Here is a 20,715-nt window from a genome sequence, read left to right as displayed (position 1 = left end):
CAGAGCAGGGAGCTCGATGCAGGGCTCGATCCCAGGACCCTGGGATCATGACCTGAGCCGAAGGCAGACGCCTAACGACTGAGCCACCCAGGCACCCCTCCTTAAAAATTTAAATGTAGAGTAACTGTAGAGCTGGCAAATTCACTCCTAGATATATACCCAAGAGCAATGAAAACAAACTTTTATGCAAAAATGTGTACACAAATGTTCATAGAAGTATTATTAGCAATAGCTACAAAGTAGAAACATCCCCAATTTCCATCAGCTGACAAGTGGATAAATAAAATGTGGTATATCCATACAATGGAATATATTTTAACAAAAAAAAAGAAAAGAAATATACTGCTGATACATACTACAATATGAAATCATGCTCTCACTTATGCGTAAAGAAACCCACTACTAAAAAAAAAAAACACACATATTGTATCATTCATTTATAAGTCCAGAAGAAAAATCTATAGAAACAGAAAGCAGAGCTTACCTAGAGCTTTGTGGGTTTGAGGGGAAATGAGGAGTGACTACTAATAAGTATAGGGTTTCCTTCTGTAGGAATAAAATGGTTCTAAATTTGTGGTGATGACTGGACAACTCAGTGAATTACACTAAAAAACATTGAATAGTGTACTTTAAATGGGTGAATTTTATGGTATATGAATTACATCTCAATAAGGCTGTAAAAGAAAGAATATTGGGCTTTCATAATAAACAACTACAGATGGCTTAACCTAGAAATTTGACTCCCATTCTTTCCTAAGGCTTTCTGGTTACAAAAGAAATCTACAGATTCAAAATTATACCACTGTTGTGCTCACTTCAACAGCATATATACAAAATTACACCACTGTCAAATATAGAGCACTTTCAAGTTCAATGTTTTTAAACAAAATATAGCACATTTTCCTTTTAAAATCTAGTGGTCTATGATCTCTTTTTACAAAATAAACACTATCTAGTAAATAGTAAAGGAAATATATGGATCAAGGAAAAAAATATTCAGTTACTAGAGAGAAATTCAAGTTAAAAATATTTTTAATCTGGGGCGCCTGGGTGGTGCAGTCATTAAGTGTCTGCCTTCGGCTCAGGTCATGATCTCAGGGTCCTCGGATCGAGCCCCGCATCGGGCTCCCGGCTCAGCGGAAAGCCTGCTTCTCCCTATGCCACTCCCCCTGCTTGTGTTCCTTCTCTCACTTTGTCTCTCTCTGTCAAATAAATAAATAAAATCTTTAAAAATATATATATTTTAAATCTAATGATTAAGCAGATAAGATTTATCCAAGTATGCAAGGCTGATTAAACATTTGAAGGTTAAGTGATGTAATCTATCACATCAGTAGGATAAAGAATAATCATATGATCACATCAACAGATACAGAAAAATCACTTGATAAAATCCAGCATCTATTCATGATAAAAACTCTCAGCAAACTAGGAATAGATGGGAACTTCCTCAGCCAGATAAAGAAAATCTACCAAAAAAAAAAAAAAACACACACGTGTGTGTGTGTGTGTGTATGTGTGTGTGTGTGTGTGTGTGTATCAGACTTAACAGTAAGAAACTAGACGTTTTCTTTCTAAGAAAAAGAACAGGGCAAAAAGTATTCTCTAACCACCCCTATTCAACATTGTACTGGAAGTTCTAACCAATGCAATAAGATAAGAAAAGGAAATAAAAGATGCACAAAATGGAAAGTAATAAATAAAACTGTATTTGCTCACAGATGACATGATTGTCTATGGAGAAAATCCCAAAGAATCAACCAGAAAATCCCTGGAACTAAGTGATTATAGCAAGGTGAGGAATACAAGGTTAATAAACTAAAGTCAATTGCTTTCTTATATACCAGCAATGAATAATGAATACTTGAAATTAAAGACACACGCCATTTATATTAGCACCAAAAAATAAAATAGGCATAAATCTAACAAAATATGTATAAGATCTATATAACAAAAATTACAAAACTCCAATGAAAGAAATCAAAGATATCTTTTGATCCAGGTTTCTCACTGTCAGAAGGGATTTACAAATGTGGAAGAAAGGAAGGCTAGAATAAATCCGTGATGTTGTACTGCATCATTGCACAGTTTAGATAGACAGGGTTTAGATGACAGACAGATATATAGAGGCAGAGATATATACCTATCTCTATAAATAGATATAGATGTGTGTTTGCATATTTTCTGGCTCTATCTTCTGAGAGGATCTGTAAACATATCAAAAAAGCAATAAACCTAGTGCCCTAATCTTGGTTTCTAAACGCTATTCTCCACTAAAAGGAATGTGGGTTCCTTAGGAAAACTACTTATTCCAGCAGGGAAAGAACAAGATGTGAAAGGAATTTTTTTTGTATGTGTGCCAGAAAGTGGAGGAGTGCACAAAGACAATAAGAATACATCTAAAGAACACAGTAGCCTGGCTGAAAGGAGCTCACAGTGGCCAAATGTGGGAGATTTTGAGCAGCAAAATAAAGAAAAAGAGGGCACCTGGGTGGCTCAGTTGGTTAAGCAACTGCCTTTGGCTCAGGTCATGATCCTGGAGTCCCGGGATCAAGTCCCGCATCGGGCTCCCTGCTCAGTGGGGAGTCTGCTTCTCCCTCTGACCCTCTTCCTTCTCATGCTCTCTCTCTACCATTCGCTCTCTCAAATAAATAAATAAAATCTTTAAAAAGAAAGAAAGAAAGAAAGAAAGGAAAGAAAGAAAGAAAGAAAGAAAGAAAGAAAGAAAGAAAGAAAGAAAGAAAGAAAGAAAGAAAGAAAAAGAAAGAAAAAGTAATTCATTATAAAACATTTAACAAAATAAAGAAAAATTCAGGGTAATTTAGAAGGAATAATAAAATTAAATATCACCATTCAGTAACCATCATGGTAATAACGTTCTTACAAGAATGATCAGTGGATGTTAAAACTATTAGGTAGGGGCAGCTGGGTGGCTCAGTCATTAAGTGTCTGCCTTCAGCTCAGGTCATGATCCCAGGGTCCTGGGATCGAGCCCCACATCGGGCTTCCTGCTCAGCGGGAAGCCTGCTTCTCCCTCTCCCACTCCCTCTGCTTGTGTTCCTTCTCTTGCTATGTCTCGCTCTATCAAATAAATAAATAAAATCTTTTTAAAAAATTAATTAAAAAAATCAAAAACTATTAGGTAAAAGTTAGTAAGAAACAGAATACTTACATAATCTAAAAGTATCTCTCCACAGGTGTTTAAAGGAAAAATTGTATCTTTACAGTTGAGAAAACTGGAACCATTTTAACCACCACTTTAACCAATATATAAAAGTTAACCTCTACAGGAATGTTCATAGCAGCCTCATTCATGATATCCTAACATGAAAACAACCCAAATGTCCCATCAACTCAAGAGTGGATAAACAATATGTGGTATATTCTTACAGTGAAATATTATTCAGCTATAAAAAAAGAATGAAGTATTAAAACATACCACAGTGTGGATGAAGTCTGAAAATATTATGCTAAGTGAAATAAACCAGACACAAAAGGCCATATATTGTATATTCCTTCTATATGAATATCAAAAATAGGCAAATCTAGAGACAGAAAGTAGATTAGTGGTTTCTAGGAGATGGAGGAAGAGTGTTTAGGGAGGTATATGATTTCTTTTGGGGTGATGGAAATATTCTAGAATTAGTAATGATGGTTGTAAAACATAAATATACTAAAACCACTGAATTGTACACTTTAAAAAAGGCTAAAATGGAGAATATTGTTATATGAATTTTATGTCAACAAAAATTGTTTAAAAAAAATCATAGAAGGAAACAAGATTTTGGTATTCTACCAAAAATTAAAAACCTGAATCTAATCACGAGAAAACATCCCAGATTGGGTACACTCTTCAAGAGAAAGAATGAAATTGTCCCAGATTTAAAAAGACTAAAAAGGCATAACCACTAAATGCATGTGTGATCTTAGATATAATCCTGGATCAGGAAAGGATATCCAAACCTGGCAAGGAAAAAAATATCAAAACCTAAGTAGGATAGTACAAGAAGGGAAAACTATAGGCAATTTCACATGTGAACATACATGCAAAATTTATTAAGAAATCAAATTCAGCAATAAAAAAGTGTTATCTTTTTAATAAAAGATAATAGGACCATTGGGAAAGATAAATAAAATGTGTAGATTAGAGTATAAATTCTATTAATGTTATTTCCTAAATTTGATACCTATATTGTGGTTATGGGAGAGAATGTCCTTGTTTTTTAGTAAATACATATAAAAATATTTAGATTTAAAGGGCATCATGTCAACAACTCACTCTTAGTTGAAAAAAATAATAAATGATAGATAATAGATTGTTATTAAGTAGATAGTTGCAGCTAGTGCTTAAAAATAATTAAAAGGGAACATAACTACAAATGCTGCTGATATTAAAGATTCTATGTGAACATAATGAACACCTCTATAACAATTCAACAGAAGACATCGATTTCTTGGATAAATTCCTAAAAATATATCTCATCAAAACTTAAGAATTAATTACAGCATCTAAATAGGTTTATAACCATTACATATGTTGGACTTAGTACCTAAATTCTACACATAAAGTTGTTCTCTAACACTTGACTTGAAGGTTATCACCATAAAATATCAGGAAAAAATACTCCCAGTCTTAGACATACTGTTCCAAAGTATAAAAAGGAATAGTCCCCAACCCATTTTATGCACCCCACATAACCTTACCACCAGAGAGCTGACAAGAATATGCAAGAAAATCACATGCAAATCTACTGATATCAGTGCAAAAATGTTTATCAAAATGTTAGCAAGCCAAAAAACAATACATATTGACCAAATTTGACTCAACCCAAATTAGGTTAATAATAACATAATTAAAATAATTACCCACAGTAAATTATTTAGTAGAAAAATCAGATAATCACCCCCCCCAAAATACCTTTGATAAAATCCATCCATTCATGATATAAACCCTTAGCAAACCAGGAAAAAAAAAGGCTCTTAACAACATCGACAAAACCCACAGTGAACATCATTCTTACTGGAGAAACACCAAAAGCATTTCATTAAAGCTCAGAACTAATAATGGATGCCTGTTAACTTCTATTCAACATTGAACTGGAGGTTGTTGCTGAAATGATAAGGTAAGAAAAATTAAAAGCTGTAAGACCCAGAAAGGAAGAAACAAAACTACCATTATTTGCATATAATCTGATCATCTATTATAAAAAACTGAAAAATATCTACACATAAGTTATTAAAATACAGTAAGTTGTTAGACATAAAGGTAATATAAAAAACTGCATCTCCATATATCAACCCCAAAAGAAATAAAAAGATAATATACTGGTTGAATAGCATCTCCCAAAACTCATGTCTACCTCGACCTCAGAATGAGACTTTATTTGGAAATAGTGTTTGCAGACTTAATTAGCTAAGTAAAATGAGGTCTCACTAGTTTAGAGTGGGCCCTAAGTCCAGTGATTGGTGTCTTTATAAGAAGGCCATTTGAAACACACACACACACAGGAAGAAGGCAACGGGGAAGACAGAGGCAGAGATTAGAGTGGATGAATGCAGTTACAACCAAAGAACACCCAGGATTGCCTGGAGTTACCAGATGCTAGAAAAGGTAAGAAAGGATTTTTCCCCAGAGACTTTAGAGAAAGTATGGCCCAGCTGACACCTTGATTTCCATTCCAACATCTAGCCTACAGAATTATGAGAGGATAAATTTGTGGTAATTTGTTATCTCATCCTTCGAAAACTAATAGAGATATCATTTAGAAAAGTATAAAAAATATCAAACACCTAGCAATAATTCTAACAAATATTTATTAGTATTACAGACAATTAAAGGAATGGTCTGGGACAAATGGATATCCACATTAAAAAAAAAAAATGGATCCCTACCCAGTTGGATTAAAACTAAATGTGAGGGGCAAAACTATGAAATGATGGTAGGAAATATAGAAAATATTGAGGTAGGGAAGTATCATTATGCAAAACACAAAATATAACCCATAAAAGATTGATCATTTCTATATTTAAATTAAAAAGTTCCGTTCATTAAACAACATCATACAAAGAGCAGAATGAAAATCCACAATCTGGGAGAGAGCAGGTTTGCAAAGTATAAAACTAACAAAGGATTAATATCAAAAAGAAGGATACACAAAAAAACCAATATGACAAAACAAGAAGAAATATATAGACAATAAACATGAAAAGATGTTCCACCTCATTAGTAATCAGGGAAATGCAAATGAAAACCAAATGGGGACACCATTTCATACCCATCATATTGACAAAATTTATTTTAAAACTCAAACACCACATTTTGGAGAAATTGCAGAGAACTGGAAACTCCCACTTATGACTGGTAAGAGTATAATATAGTAAAATGATGTTGAAGTATAGTTGGGTAAAATTGAGCATGACATTGCCTATGACCAAGCATTTATAATACTAAGGAAATAGCTTAGAGAAACCTGTATATGAAACAAGAGAAGACTAAATAAGAACACATATACTATAACTGTTCATAATAGCAAAATTTGGTACATTCCAAATACCATCCACAGAAGAGAAAATATAAAAATGAGCTATTTTCACACATTACGTATCTCTCACACAAGACTACAACTCTGCCAGCAATTCTACCATACTTCCCTACTCTCCTCCTAAATGATCACTTCATACTTCATCTTCTCTCTTCAAACCTCAAACCTCTAATAAATATCCCCAATTCTTTTTTTTTAGGATAATTAACACAAAACATTACATTAGTTTCAGGTGGTGTAACACAGTGGTTCAACAGCTCTATACCTTATGCTATGCTCACCACAAGTGTAGCTACCATTTGTCACTGAACAACACTTTTACAATGTATTAAATATAGTCAATACATTGACTATATTCCCTATGCTGTACTTTTTATTTCCATAGACTTATATACATTCCATAACAGAAAGCCTGTATCTCTCACTTCCCCCTCATCCATTCTGCCCATCCCTCCACCCTCCTAAATATCCCCCATTCTCTCCCAACTGATAACTCACTTTCTATTTCATTAATAATAAAATAGAATCAAAATCTTCACAAGTTCTCACCACCTCTACCCATTTGCTTGCAACCATATTCATATAACCTGCCTTTTCTCCTATTCCTATGATAAAATGTCTATGCTCCTAAAAGCTATCCTCACTATTTGTGTTCGCTAGATCCCACAGCTACTTGTTCTAAGTACTTCCCTCTAGCAAATTCTTCCCTCTGGCATAATTGGGTTTTTTTTTTTTTTTATGTCTTATTGATCTTCCCTATAAGCCAAAAAACAAATATTTCTCCAAACTTAAAAAGAAAAACAAAAAACCTCTTTTGTCCCCCACCTCCTTTACCCACCATTACCCTATTTCTCTCTTTCCCTTTAAACTAAACTCCTCGGAAAACTTATCAGTACTTTTCTCCAAATCCTCTTCCATCCTGCCTAGAATCCACACTAATCAGAATTTCATTCGACCACTCCAGTGGAACTTATATCACCAAAAAACTCCAGTTTGCCCGATCCCATGCACATTTCCCAATTCTTATATTACTTCACCCATCAGCAGCTTCTGATGGGTGACAAACTTTCTCCCTCCTTTGAAACACACTCTTGGCTTCTAAAACATATACTTCCCTGGTTTTCCTGCTGAGTTATTAACTGCTCATTCTGTCTCCTTTGCTGATTATTTATCTTTACTTCTCTGACCAGAAAATTCGTGTCCAGATGCCCAAATTCTGATATCTAGCCACCTATTTAACATATCCACTAAGATGTGTAGTCTCTATCTCAAATTAAATATATCTAACACTGAGCTTCTAATCTTCCTCTACACCAAACTTAGTCCTCTCAGAAAATTCATCATCTCCATTAATGCCAACTCCATGCTTTCAGGTCTTCAGGCCAAAGCCTAATTCCTCTTTCACTTGTTCTCTCTTCCAATCTATTTCCAATCCCTTAGTCTATGCAACATCTCTTGGCTCTACCTTCTGAATATATTCGGAATCCAACCAATTCTCATCACCTACACATTGCCTCCTTGGTCCCAGATGCTATCATCTGTTTTTTAGATTACTACAATAACCTCCAAAATGGTGTTCTTGCTTCTGCTCTTGCATCATAATCACAACACAGCAGCCAAAGCGATCCCATAAAAACCTAAGGCAGAACATCTCACATCTCTATTCAAAACCCTCCAATGGCTTCCCATATTGGTGTTAAAGTCAAAATCCTTATACTGAGCTCAGTGACTACGTGACAGTGTTCCCAATTACCACTTTAAGGTCATTTTCCACCATTTCACCCAACCCACTCTAAGACCCTTTACTCCAGCTATACTGGCCACCTTGCTATTCCAAATGATAAGCATATTCCCATTTCAAGGTTTTTGTACTACCTTTCCACTTGCCCCTCAGATTCTGGCATGGATCCATCTCTAACCTCTTTCCTCACATACGGTCCTGGCGATGTCTCCTCCCACTACCCTATTTAAATGCAGCAACCTAAAACTCATCCTCTTCCCATGCTTTCTGTTTCCTCCATAGCACTTATTACCATTTAAATACATTTTATTTATTTTCATTTTTATTATCTATCTCCCCCCATTAAAATATATCTCTAACACATGAATTTGATTTTAAAAAAAGATCTCTAAGGAAAGCATACAATGTTTAACAATAGATGCAAAATTCAGAAACAGACAAACTGAGTGGTTTGCTTGCAAATACATATGAAAAAACAATGGAAAGCAAGGAAATAATTAACACAATATTAAGAAGAATGCTTATCTCTTTCAGGGATAATGAAGGGAATGCCATCATGGAGTCACACATGATGGGGATATTGTAATGTCCTCTTACGTAGCTCAAGTAGAGAAGGTATTTACTTCATTATTATTGTAAAACTATAAACGTATGCTTTCAGATACCAATGCAATATTTCCCAGTTTATAAAAGAGCACTAGGAAAAAAGTAAGTACTACACATCTCAAAACTACTTTAAAAGGAAATTCCAAATCCCATAACATATCATGATGTTTATAAAGACAATAATCTTTTTGCCTATGTATTTTGTTCATTTTAATAAATCTGCTATACTATTTCTTTATACATATATATGTGTATTTCTATTACTTCCTAAATATACATGAACCATAACATTTTAAACTATCTGTCTTCCTTACTGAGAATATCTTAAAATTATTCCCAACACAGTACTTGATACAGAGTCAACAATTTTGTTGAAAAGATTTCAGACACTCATCATGAAGAGAAATAAGCAAGGATGAACACCATGAATGCCATGTTCATCAATATTCACTAAAAGTTAACTAATAACATTTATAAAATTGTCCTGCATCACTTTCCAAAACTTGACAGCTAAAATTTTAGAGAAATCACAAAAACTCAATAACTTAATAAAATAGTTTTGAATCCTCCAATGTAAAAATAACTCCCATTATATCAAATTTAAGAATGTAAAATAACTCATTTTAAGTCATCAGACGTAGCATCACTATAAAAACACATTTTAGGTAAATGTAATTTCAAAGATTTTTTAAAGTACAGAATTAATATAGTACCACAGAAGCATTATCATTAGACTTGTACATAACCTTTTAATATTTCTAGAATTATAGCTGAAATCCGTTTTCTTCCACTTAAAAAAAATGAAAAAAAATTACCTAGTTGATCATTACAGCTGTAAGTTGTAAATAATAATGTTTAATATGTTCCTTATGTGTTAAAACTTACTGGGCTTTTTCACAGGTTAAAAGAACACAGCAGTAGAGGAAACGACCTCAACAAAATGACTAGAAAATCTGAGGTTTCCACTATCACAGAAAAGCCTCCTCCTGTAAGTTCTACAAACATGTATGTGCAAAGAATATTATGAGATATCGTATCTAACGAGGCTAAGAAATCAAGACCACAATGGCCCTAGTACCCAAAATCATTACAGCAAAGTTTTAAATCTCTTAAATGATGATACCAATGAATAGTACATTCCAACAACATAAAAGGAATCATTTTTGAGAAATGGGAATTCCTATACAGGATATTTGTTCTCTTTTATTCTTTAAATGTAAAGAAACCAGACTCAACTAGTCCTGAAGTAGTGGGGTAGCAGCAATGGGCTTTGGGTGTATCAGAACTTTTATGTCTCAATCCTTTTCTAACAATGGCAAAAAAAATGTATTTTGCTAACTATATATTAAAAATTGACCCTCTTGGGACTCCTGGGGTGGCTCAGTAGCTTAAACGTCTGCCTTTGACTCAGGTCGTGATCCCAGGGCCCTCGGATCAAGTCCCACATCAAGCTCCTTACTCGGTGGGGAGCCTGCTTCTCCCTCTGCCTGCCATTCCCCCTGCTTGGGCTCTCTCTCTCTGACAAATACATAAATAATTTTTTTAAAAAATTGACCCTCTTTTATTATTCCAATTATTATAAACCATAAGCATATAATATTAAACCCACAAATTCAAATAAAATACAGATTTCTATTTTTAAATTAACTTTTATGACCTGTAACATATATACCAAAAAGTATACATATTTTAAGGGTATAGTTCAATGAGTTATCACAAAGTGAACATATGTGTGTAACCATTCCAGAAGCTTCCCTGTTGCTCATCCCAATCACTACTTAATTCTTCTTAGCCTAAGACAATCCCTGTTACAACTTCTAAGACCATACATTAATTTTTCTTGGTGCTAAACTTCATTTAATTGGAATCATATCATATTCTTGTGTCTGACTTCTTTTGGTCAACATTATTTTGTGAAATACTGCATGGATGCATACAGAGATGATTTTCTTTCATTTTCATTATCGCATAGCATTCCATTGTAAGAACATATAACTTATTCATTTGAACCAATGACAGATATTTCACCTGTTTCCGATTATTATTATAAATAAGCTGTCATGAATACTATTCTATATGACTACAGTGCAAAATATATGCATTTGTTGGATATATAACAAGAATAACTATTTCAGAGGATTCATACATTCTGAGTGTGAGTGTATTCATATTTAGCAGAAACTGTCAAAAGATTTTTTTCAGAGTACTTCAAACCAGTTTATACACATTTGATATTAGCAGTCTGGTAAATTTTAGCCATTTAAGTGGATGTGTGGTGGTATGTCAATGTTGTCTTTTTTGTTGTTTCATTTTGTTTTGTTTTGTTTTAGTTTTGTTTTTATTTTTTCTTCCTTAAATTTTTTATTGTTATGTTAATCACCATACATTACATCATTAGTTTGTGATGTACTGTTCCATGATTCATTGTTTGGGCATAACACCCATTGCTCCACGCAGAACGTGCCCTCTTTAATACCCATCACCAAGCTAATCCATGCAACCACCCCACTCCCCTCTAGAACCCTCAGTTTGTTTTTCAGAGTCCATCGTCTCTCATGGTTGGTCTCCCCCTCCGATTCACCCCCCTTCATCTTCTGGAGGGGAAGAATGTCAATGTTGTCTTAATTTAAATTGTCCTAGTGACTAATAAAGTTGAGCACCTTTTAATATGTATGTATTTTGGCCACCCAAATATCTATTTTTGTGAAGTACCTGGTCAAGACTCTTACACATTTTCTGTTGAGTTATCTGACATTTTCTTATTGATTTGTAGTGCTTCCCTATATTTTCAGGAAGAGAGAGACCTTTGTTGGTTTCCTGTGCTGGAAATACCTCCCCCAGTGCAGCTTGCCTTTTCACCTTCTTATTTTTAGATATTTTAAACATATACAGTTCAGTTTATCACTTCTTATTTATTAATAGTATTTAAATAATAAGTATTTAAGGGGCGCTTGGGTGGCTCAGTCAGTTAAGTGGCTGCCTTCACTCAGGTCATGATCCCAGGGTCCTGGGATTGAGTCCTGCCATCAGGCTCCCTGCTCAGTGGGGAGCCTGCTTCTCCCTTTGCCTCTCCCTGACACTCTCCCTGCTTGTGCTCTCTCTCTCTGTCAAATAAATAAATAAAATCTTTAAAAAAAAGAAAGTATTGTATTTAAATTTACCTTAAAAGTCTTTCTTTACCAATGATATAAAGGTATTTGCCTGTGTCATCTTGTACAATACTTACTATTTTACCTTCCATATTTGGATCCACAATTGATCTGAAACTAATTTTTGTGTATGGTGTGAAGTAGGGCCCAATATTCATTGTTTTCAATTGTATATCTTACTGGCCCACAATAATTTATCAGAAAAACAGCTCTGTTGTTCAACTTTGTCATAAATTAAATGTCCACAAATGTGTAGGTCTGCCTATGGAGCTCCTATTTGCCACATTGGTCTACTTCCCTATCTTTGCAACAACACTTAATTACTATAGCTTCAAAATCATGAGATCTGGTAGAGAAGTCCTCTAGCTTTGTTCTTCTTAAACTTTGTTTCAGCTATGGTTGTCATTTGCATTTTCATATATATTTTGGAATATGTATGTCAACTTCTAAAAAATACTTGCTATAATTTTGTTTGGGATTACATTAAATTTACAGATCAATTTGAGCAAAATAGACAACTCTACAGCAGTGTCTGGGTGGCTCAGGCAGTTAAGCGTCTGCCTTTGGCTCACATCATGATATTGGAGTCCTGGGATTAAGCCCTGCATCCAGCTCCCCACTCAGCAAGGAGTCTGCTTGTCTCTCTCCCTCTCCCTTTGCTCCTCACCTCTCCCACCCCGGCGCTGGCTCATGCAAGTGCATGCATGCACACTCTCTCTCAAATAAATAAATAAAATCTTTAAAAAAATAGACATCTATACACTATTCAATTTTTCTTACAATTATAATGTAACTTCCATTTATCTTATTTATTTCTCACTTAAAAAAGGTTTTATAATTTTCTGTGTAAAATTCCTGCATACATGTCATTGCATTTACTCCATAGGTGTTAATGTTCCTATGGTAACATAAATTGTATTGCTTTTAAGTTACCGTTTTCCAAACAACCAACTTTGTTGATTTTTGGTAACTATACGGATCATCTTTATCATGTTTCCTCTGTATTTTGTTAATTTATGTTATCTCATATTCTCTTCCTTTTTCCTATCTTTATTTACATTTTCTTCTTTTGGGACTAATCTGCTATCCCTTTTCTAATTTCTTGAGATTATGTTTATACCACTGATTCTCAGGCTTTTAAAAATCTTTTCTAGGGGAGCCTGGGTGGCTCAATCATTAAGCGTCTGCCTTCAGCTCAGGTCATGATCCCGGGGTCCTGGGATCAAGCCCCACATTGGGCTACCTGCTCAGCGGGAAGCCTGCTTCTCCCTCTCCCACTCCCCCTGCTTGTGTTCCCTCTCTCACTGTGTCTCTCTCTGTCAAATAAATAAAATCTTTAAAAAATAAAATAAAATAAAAAATAAAAATCTTTTCTAATAAATGCACTTAAAGTTATAAATGTCCCTCTTGGTGGCATCATACACATTCTGATCTGTCATCATTCAGTACAAAATATTTTCTAATTTTTAATATAATTCTTTGACCAATTAATTTTAAGAAATTTATTAGTTCCAGACATCTTAGGGTTTTTCTAGTTACTTCTATGTTCATTTCATTGTGATCAATTACTTTGTATAACTTGAACCTTTTTAAAAAATTTGTTGAGACTTGCATTAAAACACAGCATATGGTAAATTTTGGGAAATGTTCCAAATGTACTTGAAAACAGTGTATATTCTGCAGTCATAAGATAATATGCTCTCAAATACCAAAGAACACAAAATTATTAATTATGCTGTCGAAATCATTCATATCTTTTCTGTTTTTTGCTTTTTGTCTCCTTATGCTATCAGTTCCCAAGACACTGGGATTAAAAACATCCCAATATAATTTGTCCCCTTTTATTCTGTCATTTTTTTGCTTTATTTAACACATATTGTAAGGTACATATAAATTCACTGTTATATCTTCCAGGTAGATACCTGACTTAAATTCTTACCTGTCTGATATTAGTAAAGCTATACCAACTTTCTTTTGTTTAGCAATTGTGTATGTTTTTCCATTCTTTTACTTTCTGTTTTTCCAAATATTTTTAGACTTTTGTACCTTTTCTAAGCAGCATATGGTTTCGCTTTATACCGAGTCCAAAAAAACCTTAGCTTTTGACTGAAATATTTAGTCTCTTACATTTAGTGTAATTTAGAGTATTTATTCCTTTACATTTAGAGTAATTATTGACATATCTGAAGTTAAATACATTTCCTACTTCCTTTATATGTATCCCAACTAGACTTTGTCCTTTTCCATTCCTTTCTTGTCTTCTTCCAAATCCATTACATAGTATTCTTATTTTCCTTTCTATTAGCTTGTTAGATATGAAGTTCTACTTTTATTTTTGTTGCCTAATGATTACAATACAAATACTTAGTTATTAATGTCTACTATGAATTAGTTATCTTATCAATTCCCACATGTAACAAAAACCTTAGTATTTTGAACATCATTTACCCTTCTTCCTGACTTATGAGCTGATATTATCATGCATTCAAATTTTATATCCATTTAAGCCTCTATTACTTTTATAGTTTAATATAATAAATAATTACTTAAATTTACCCTTAAGCTCTCTATTCCTTCCAGTATCTGGGAACATTTTTCTTCTACTTCAGTAACATTTCCTTTATTTAGTTTCTCCTTTATTGGAGGTCTGCTCTTGTCAAATTCTTTTAATTCTTGTTTTTCTGAAAAATATCCTTAATTTTGCTTTCATTTTTTGAAGATATTTCACTGAGTGCAAAATTTTAGGTTGATGACTATTTCCTTTCAGCAATTTGAAGACAATGTTTTCTAGATTTCATTTTTTTCAGTTAAGAAATCCATTGTGAGTCTAGTGGCTCAGTCAGTTAAGCGTCTGCCTTTGGCTCAGGTCACGATCCTGGGGTCCTGCAGGGAAGTCTGCTTCTCCCTCTCTCTCTGTCCCTTCCCTGGCTCATGCTCTCTCTCTCCCCCAAATAAATAAATAAAATCAAGAAGAGAGAGAGGGCACTTGGGTGGCTCAGTTGTTAGGCGTCTGCCTTCGGCTCAGGTCCTGGGGTCCTGGGATCTAGCCCCACATCAGGCTCTCTGCTCAGTGGAGAGCTTGCTTCTCCCTCTCCCACTCCCCTGCTTGTGTTCCCTCTCTCGCTGTGTCTCTCTTTGTCAAATAAATAAATAAAATCTTTAAAAAAAAAAAAGAAGAGAGAAAGAAAGAAAGAAGAAGAAAGAGAAGAAAGAGAAAGAAAGAAAGAAAGAAAGAAAGAAAGAAAGAAAGAAAGAAAGAAAGAAAGAAAGAAAGAAAGAAAAAGAAAAAGAATCATTGTCAGTCTTAATGTTGTTCCTTTAAAGAGAGTATGACTCTTTTCCCTTTGGCTGCTCTTAAATTTTTCTTTTCATGTTTGGATTTTCATTAGTTTTACCATGATATTCTTTTTTTTTTTTGCATTTTATTTTTTTTTATTATGTTATGTTAGTCACCATACAGTACATCATTAGTTGTTGTTGTTTTTTTCAAGATTTGATTTATTTATTTGACAGAGACACACAGCAAGAGAGGGAACACAAGCAACGGGAGTGGGGAGAGGGAGAAGCAGGCTTCCCTCAGAGAGCCTAATGCAGGGCTTGATCCCAGGACTCTGGGATCATGACCTGAGCCGAAGGCAGATGCTTAACAACTGAACCACCCAGGCGCCCGAGTACATCATTAGTTTTTGATGTAGTTTCTAAGTATAAGTTTTTTTTTAGTTATTCCTCTTGATGTTCATGGAAGTTTCCCATTTGCAGATTTTTTTTTCACTTTTGAAAATTCTCAGTCATTAAGACATCAAATAGTGCTCTACATTATTTTCTCACTTTTCTTCTTTTGGACTCCAATTACATGCACGTTAGACTATTTCTACAGGTCCTTTATATTTCCTTCCCTATTTTATTTTTCATCCTTTTCTTTATGTCAGTATGGGTATTTCATTCTGATCATCCATTCCATTAATCTCTCCTCAGCTGTGTCTAACCAGTTGTTAAACCCATCTAAGGAATTCTTAATTCACTTAATGTATTCTTCATTTCTATAATTTCCATTTGATTCTTTAGTAAAGTTTCCACTTGTCTCCTAATATTTTCTGCCTTTTAAGTTTCTGTCTGAAAACACCACTATCCTATAGTTATCCTTCTAATGGCTGTTTTTTCATACCTTGTCTTTTTCTAAGACTTATCTTTGTTTTATTTTGTATCAGATATTGCATATGTTTTTTGAAGAAATAATTTGAGGCGCTATGTGATATTACCTTCCTCAAGAGAGGATTTACTTTTGTTCTGCCAGCTACTTAGTCTATGGGCAGATCACCATAATCCAATGATTCAAAGTGGACTTATCCACACTAGTAGGCTTAGAACTTCAGGGAGTAAACCAAATCCTTAAGTGTGTAGCAAAGTCTATCTTCGTTAGCACACTTGGAAATCCAATTTAGGTCCTCCATATTAATTGACAAAAGCTCTTAAACAGCTTTCAGTTTTTATTATCCTCTAAAGGAAAATTGTTTCACAAAAATGCCAATTTTACCTTCCTTGACATTCCACCTATCCTAGATCTTGACCCACAGATTCTCACTGCCTTTGTAGTTCCTCAGATGCCTAAAAAGATGTAATTCCTAATTTTTCTCAATGGAAATAATATTCCAAAATAATCCATTATGCCAATGAAAAAGAATTCCTCCAAACACACATTTTACTAATTTCAACAAAGTAGCCTATCTACTAAACTATATCTACTAAAAATAAAACCAGTTCTGAGGTGGTAAAAACTTAAAATCAATCTGTACAATGGATATATATTAGTGACATTTTTAAATTATATCACATTTGACAAATAAACCTTATACATACTTTAATTGCTATAGGATAGCAAACTTTAAAACTAAGCTAACAAGAAGTATCAAAACTTTAAGAATAATAGAAAAATATTTTAGTACTCACTAATAATTTTACTGATATTTTTTTAAAAACACAGAAACCAGTAAAACAGTAAAGTATCACAAGCATCTATAATATATTTCTAATAAGGTACTAAAAATAATTTGCAAGTTATTTTAATAAATTCTAAGGAATAAGTATCCAATGTTATTTGTACATATACTAAAATTGCCAAAATTGATAATTACATTCTTCTATGCAAAAGTTCACTATGGGAAATTTTCAGGAAGGGAAACATGTTAAAAATCTGAGCAAATCCCATTCAAGTGGTAAGTAACAAGTAACTCTTATTTTGAATTCATTCAAATAATACCCATTGTTCTCTTATCCATTCACATCACAAAAATATATTAAACAGGTTGACAGTGCCTTAATCACTAAATCACAGTTCCTCTTGCTATCAGAACAAAAAGTCAGAGAGGAAAAGTTAGAAATGTTAAAATAGAAAATGAAATGCAATGCATAAATTATATAAAAGAAAAAAGTGATATACTGGTTTTAATATTTATAAAAATATAAAGAATAATAATGTATTGATTAGACAAAAAATAATAAAAATTACCAAATCATCCAAAGGAAATGTCTTATCTTTTTTAATCCACCTTTCTTTTTCAAATAAAATAAAAATTAGAATGTATGTTTGAAAGTGAAGGGGGTAGAACAAATCAGAATTTGGTGAAAAACTGTATTTTATTCAAATGCATAAAGTAATTTCATGATAAGAGTTTAAAAGAATGTGTAATGTCTTAAACAACAACAGAATCATTTCCCATGTTTTACAAAGGTAAATATATTTGAGTACAACAAAAATTTATTTAAAAAATTCTATTTTAAAACTCATACATATAGAAAAAATAATAAGTGAAAAATTAATGATATTTCAAACATAAAAGAGAACATTATGGTTATAAATAGGCAATTCACTAAATAGGAAACACAAGTGTTAAATGAACCATAAAAAGATGCCTAGTCACAATAGTGATCTGGGTATGCACAATAAATATCATTAAGATACCATGCAAATCCATTGCAAGTGTTTGTGGTAATATGAAGAAACAGGGACATTCACATCTAGCTGGTAGAAGTATACATTACCACAGTGACTTGGGAGTGCAATTGGGCAACACATAGTAAAGTTGAGGATATAAATATCCTCAGACACAACAATTTCACTTTTAAGTATATGCCCTACAAAAACTCTTGCATATCTGCATGAGAAAACCAGTACAAGATGTACGATGTAACACTGTTTATAACAACAATAAAAATCTACCTAAATGCACAAGCTTTGCATTTCATAGGAAATTAGATGATGAAACTGAAGAAATGCTTTTTAAAATTTACAAATGACATTAAAATATGAATGCAAGAAAAAAAATCACAGAGCAGAAAATATCAAAGCTCAAAGTTACACTGGTAAGCAAATTTGCTCATCTGAATTGAACATGAGATCAGCACTTATAAGTAACGCACACAGAATAAGTATATCTATGTAATCAGAAAACATTTTAAAGTCAGTCACTTACAGTGATAATGAATACATAGAAATTGTATTATTTTGTGCCTTTGCTGTACAAGAGAATTTCATTAATTGAAATAAACAGGGGGAAAGGACAAGAATGTTTCCCCTGAAAATATTAATAAACACCACTATTATACAAACTTAAACTATAACTGTGACAAAGTTTCTCATCATGCTTTTACCCAATCTACTCACCAAGTCTTAGTGTTAACTTCATACTTATAAAGATCATCTACCAATCCATATTTATTGCCTGGTAATGCTTATATATCCTCCATGAACATAAATGGACTTTGTTATTTCATCATACACACTGGTATGGCCATATCCACCTTGAACAATAGCTCCTTTAGTTTCTGGAACAAGCCAAGTGTTTGATGCTATAAGAGAAAGAAGATAAAATCATGAACTTCAAGGAGTATTTAAAAATATAACTAAAATATCACCAAACTACCAATAAGTAAATTCTAATAGCACATTTTATGAGTAAATTAAGTATAATTAATATCATTTAATCAAAAAACAATTATTAAATATATGCTAGTTACTATGTTAGATGTTAGAGATTGAAGTTGAATAAGACTGGTCTTTCTGTCAATTAAACTCTGAAATATTGAAAATGCCAAATTTTTGGATGTGCAACAGAAAAAGGAAAACTTTACTCTCACATACATTTCTGTATTTGTAAATAGCCCTGAGAAAAAGACTAACAAATAGTTTAAAGAAAGCCTACTATGTGACAAGCTCTGAATTAGTCACTGATAGAACAAAGATTAAAAAAGATATGATCCCCCCCCCTAGCAATTTTTAGCCCTGTGCTGGTCCTTCAACTCTTGGTTATGAGCCTCACTTTCCCTTCTACAGAGAAGAATGAAAACCTAAACACTGAATTTTCAGGACTTCCTTGACAGCTGTATTAATAGGTTCCACCAAGGGGAGTACTGGTGAGAGATTAGAAGATGAGAGTAACGAAGACGTTCTACCTTCATCTCTAGTAGGAGGAACATGCAGGGGACTACAGTGGATAAGAGCAGTGATGACCATACAGCAACAGCAGCAGGGTTAGTGCCTGCTCAGTGGCAGCAGTGGCACTAGAATAGCTCAGTGACAAATGTGGTCATAGGCTTCAGCCTGAGTGTGTAGCAGCTTCCAGATTTCTGGGTGATCCCCTCATTTTGTTGTCTTTAATACTCTTGTAACTAACTCCTTATATTAAATCCCATTCTGCTTGGTATATCTAAAAGGGACTCATTTCTTACTGCAAATTCAAATTGATACGAGCATCAATCATATGCAAGACATACTTTTAAGAATATGCAGATGAACAAAACACAGATCCTTGCCTTAGAAAATTTAGATTATAAAGAGTAACTATATAGAAATCTGTCATTGGTCTTTAGGTAGCCACCCAAACCACACCTCCATCTTCCCCCTAACTAGTCATCTAAACTTTAGCATAGTAGGCAGCTCAACTGAAAATACTCAAGTCAAGTAACAGAAAATAAAAGTGATCTTAAAAATTGCTCACTTTTACATAATTCTAAAGTAGTGAATAAAGTGATACTTCAATGGTCATAAAATATAGAACTATCAAAAGGAGTCACCAAGCCAATTTTATTTGATAAAACTAAACATATGTGAAGAAATTTCAGAGCACACTTGTAACTAATGAGTATTACATTTTAGAGGTAATTTCTAAAAAATGACATTAATAATAACTTATCAGAAATAATTTGATTAATACTCTTTAACCACTTATTAAATCTCTACTCATATAGCCCAATTGATGGCTTTCATATTTTTATTCATTCTCTTTTTAATAAAGATGAATATGCTTCTTACCAAAAAAATAAATAATGTATAAATAGAGGTTTTTAATGTAAAAGTGAATATTACCTTCTCTCCCAACCCACTATCTAGAGGTATTTTTCACAATTTGTTATGTTCAGACTATTTTCAGAATATTGTTCTAAATATTTTATTACACATATACAAAATACATTTAAATTATAAACATCTGCATCTATACCTATAAATACTTGTACCAAAAAATCATGCTATTTTACAACTATATTTTCACTTAAAACAACTGGGGCATTCTTCCATGACCCATTTATTATTTTTCAACACCTAAGTTCCATTCTATTAATGATACATAACTTATTTAAATAACTCTACATCATGACTCATTTGGGTTTCAATTTGTTCCTA

At 33.2% G+C, this 20,715-nt stretch overlaps 1 protein-coding gene across 1 annotated transcript in view; it reads right to left on the bottom strand.

Moving 5' to 3' along the window:
* The window catches only part of ATRNL1 (attractin like 1), an 891,320-nt gene that overhangs the window by 762,206 nt on the left and 108,399 nt on the right, over positions 1 to 20,715 (bottom strand). The window contains 2 exon segments of the mRNA XM_027596871.2: positions 18,700 to 18,767; positions 18,769 to 18,884. Of these exon segments, the coding sequence (XP_027452672.2) occupies positions 18,700 to 18,767; positions 18,769 to 18,884 (184 nt within the window).

Source organism: Zalophus californianus, chromosome 15, assembly GCF_009762305.2.
Source record: "Zalophus californianus isolate mZalCal1 chromosome 15, mZalCal1.pri.v2, whole genome shotgun sequence".
NCBI lineage: Eukaryota > Metazoa > Chordata > Mammalia > Carnivora > Otariidae > Zalophus > Zalophus californianus.
This window is presented reverse-complemented; position numbering and strand designations above follow the sequence as displayed.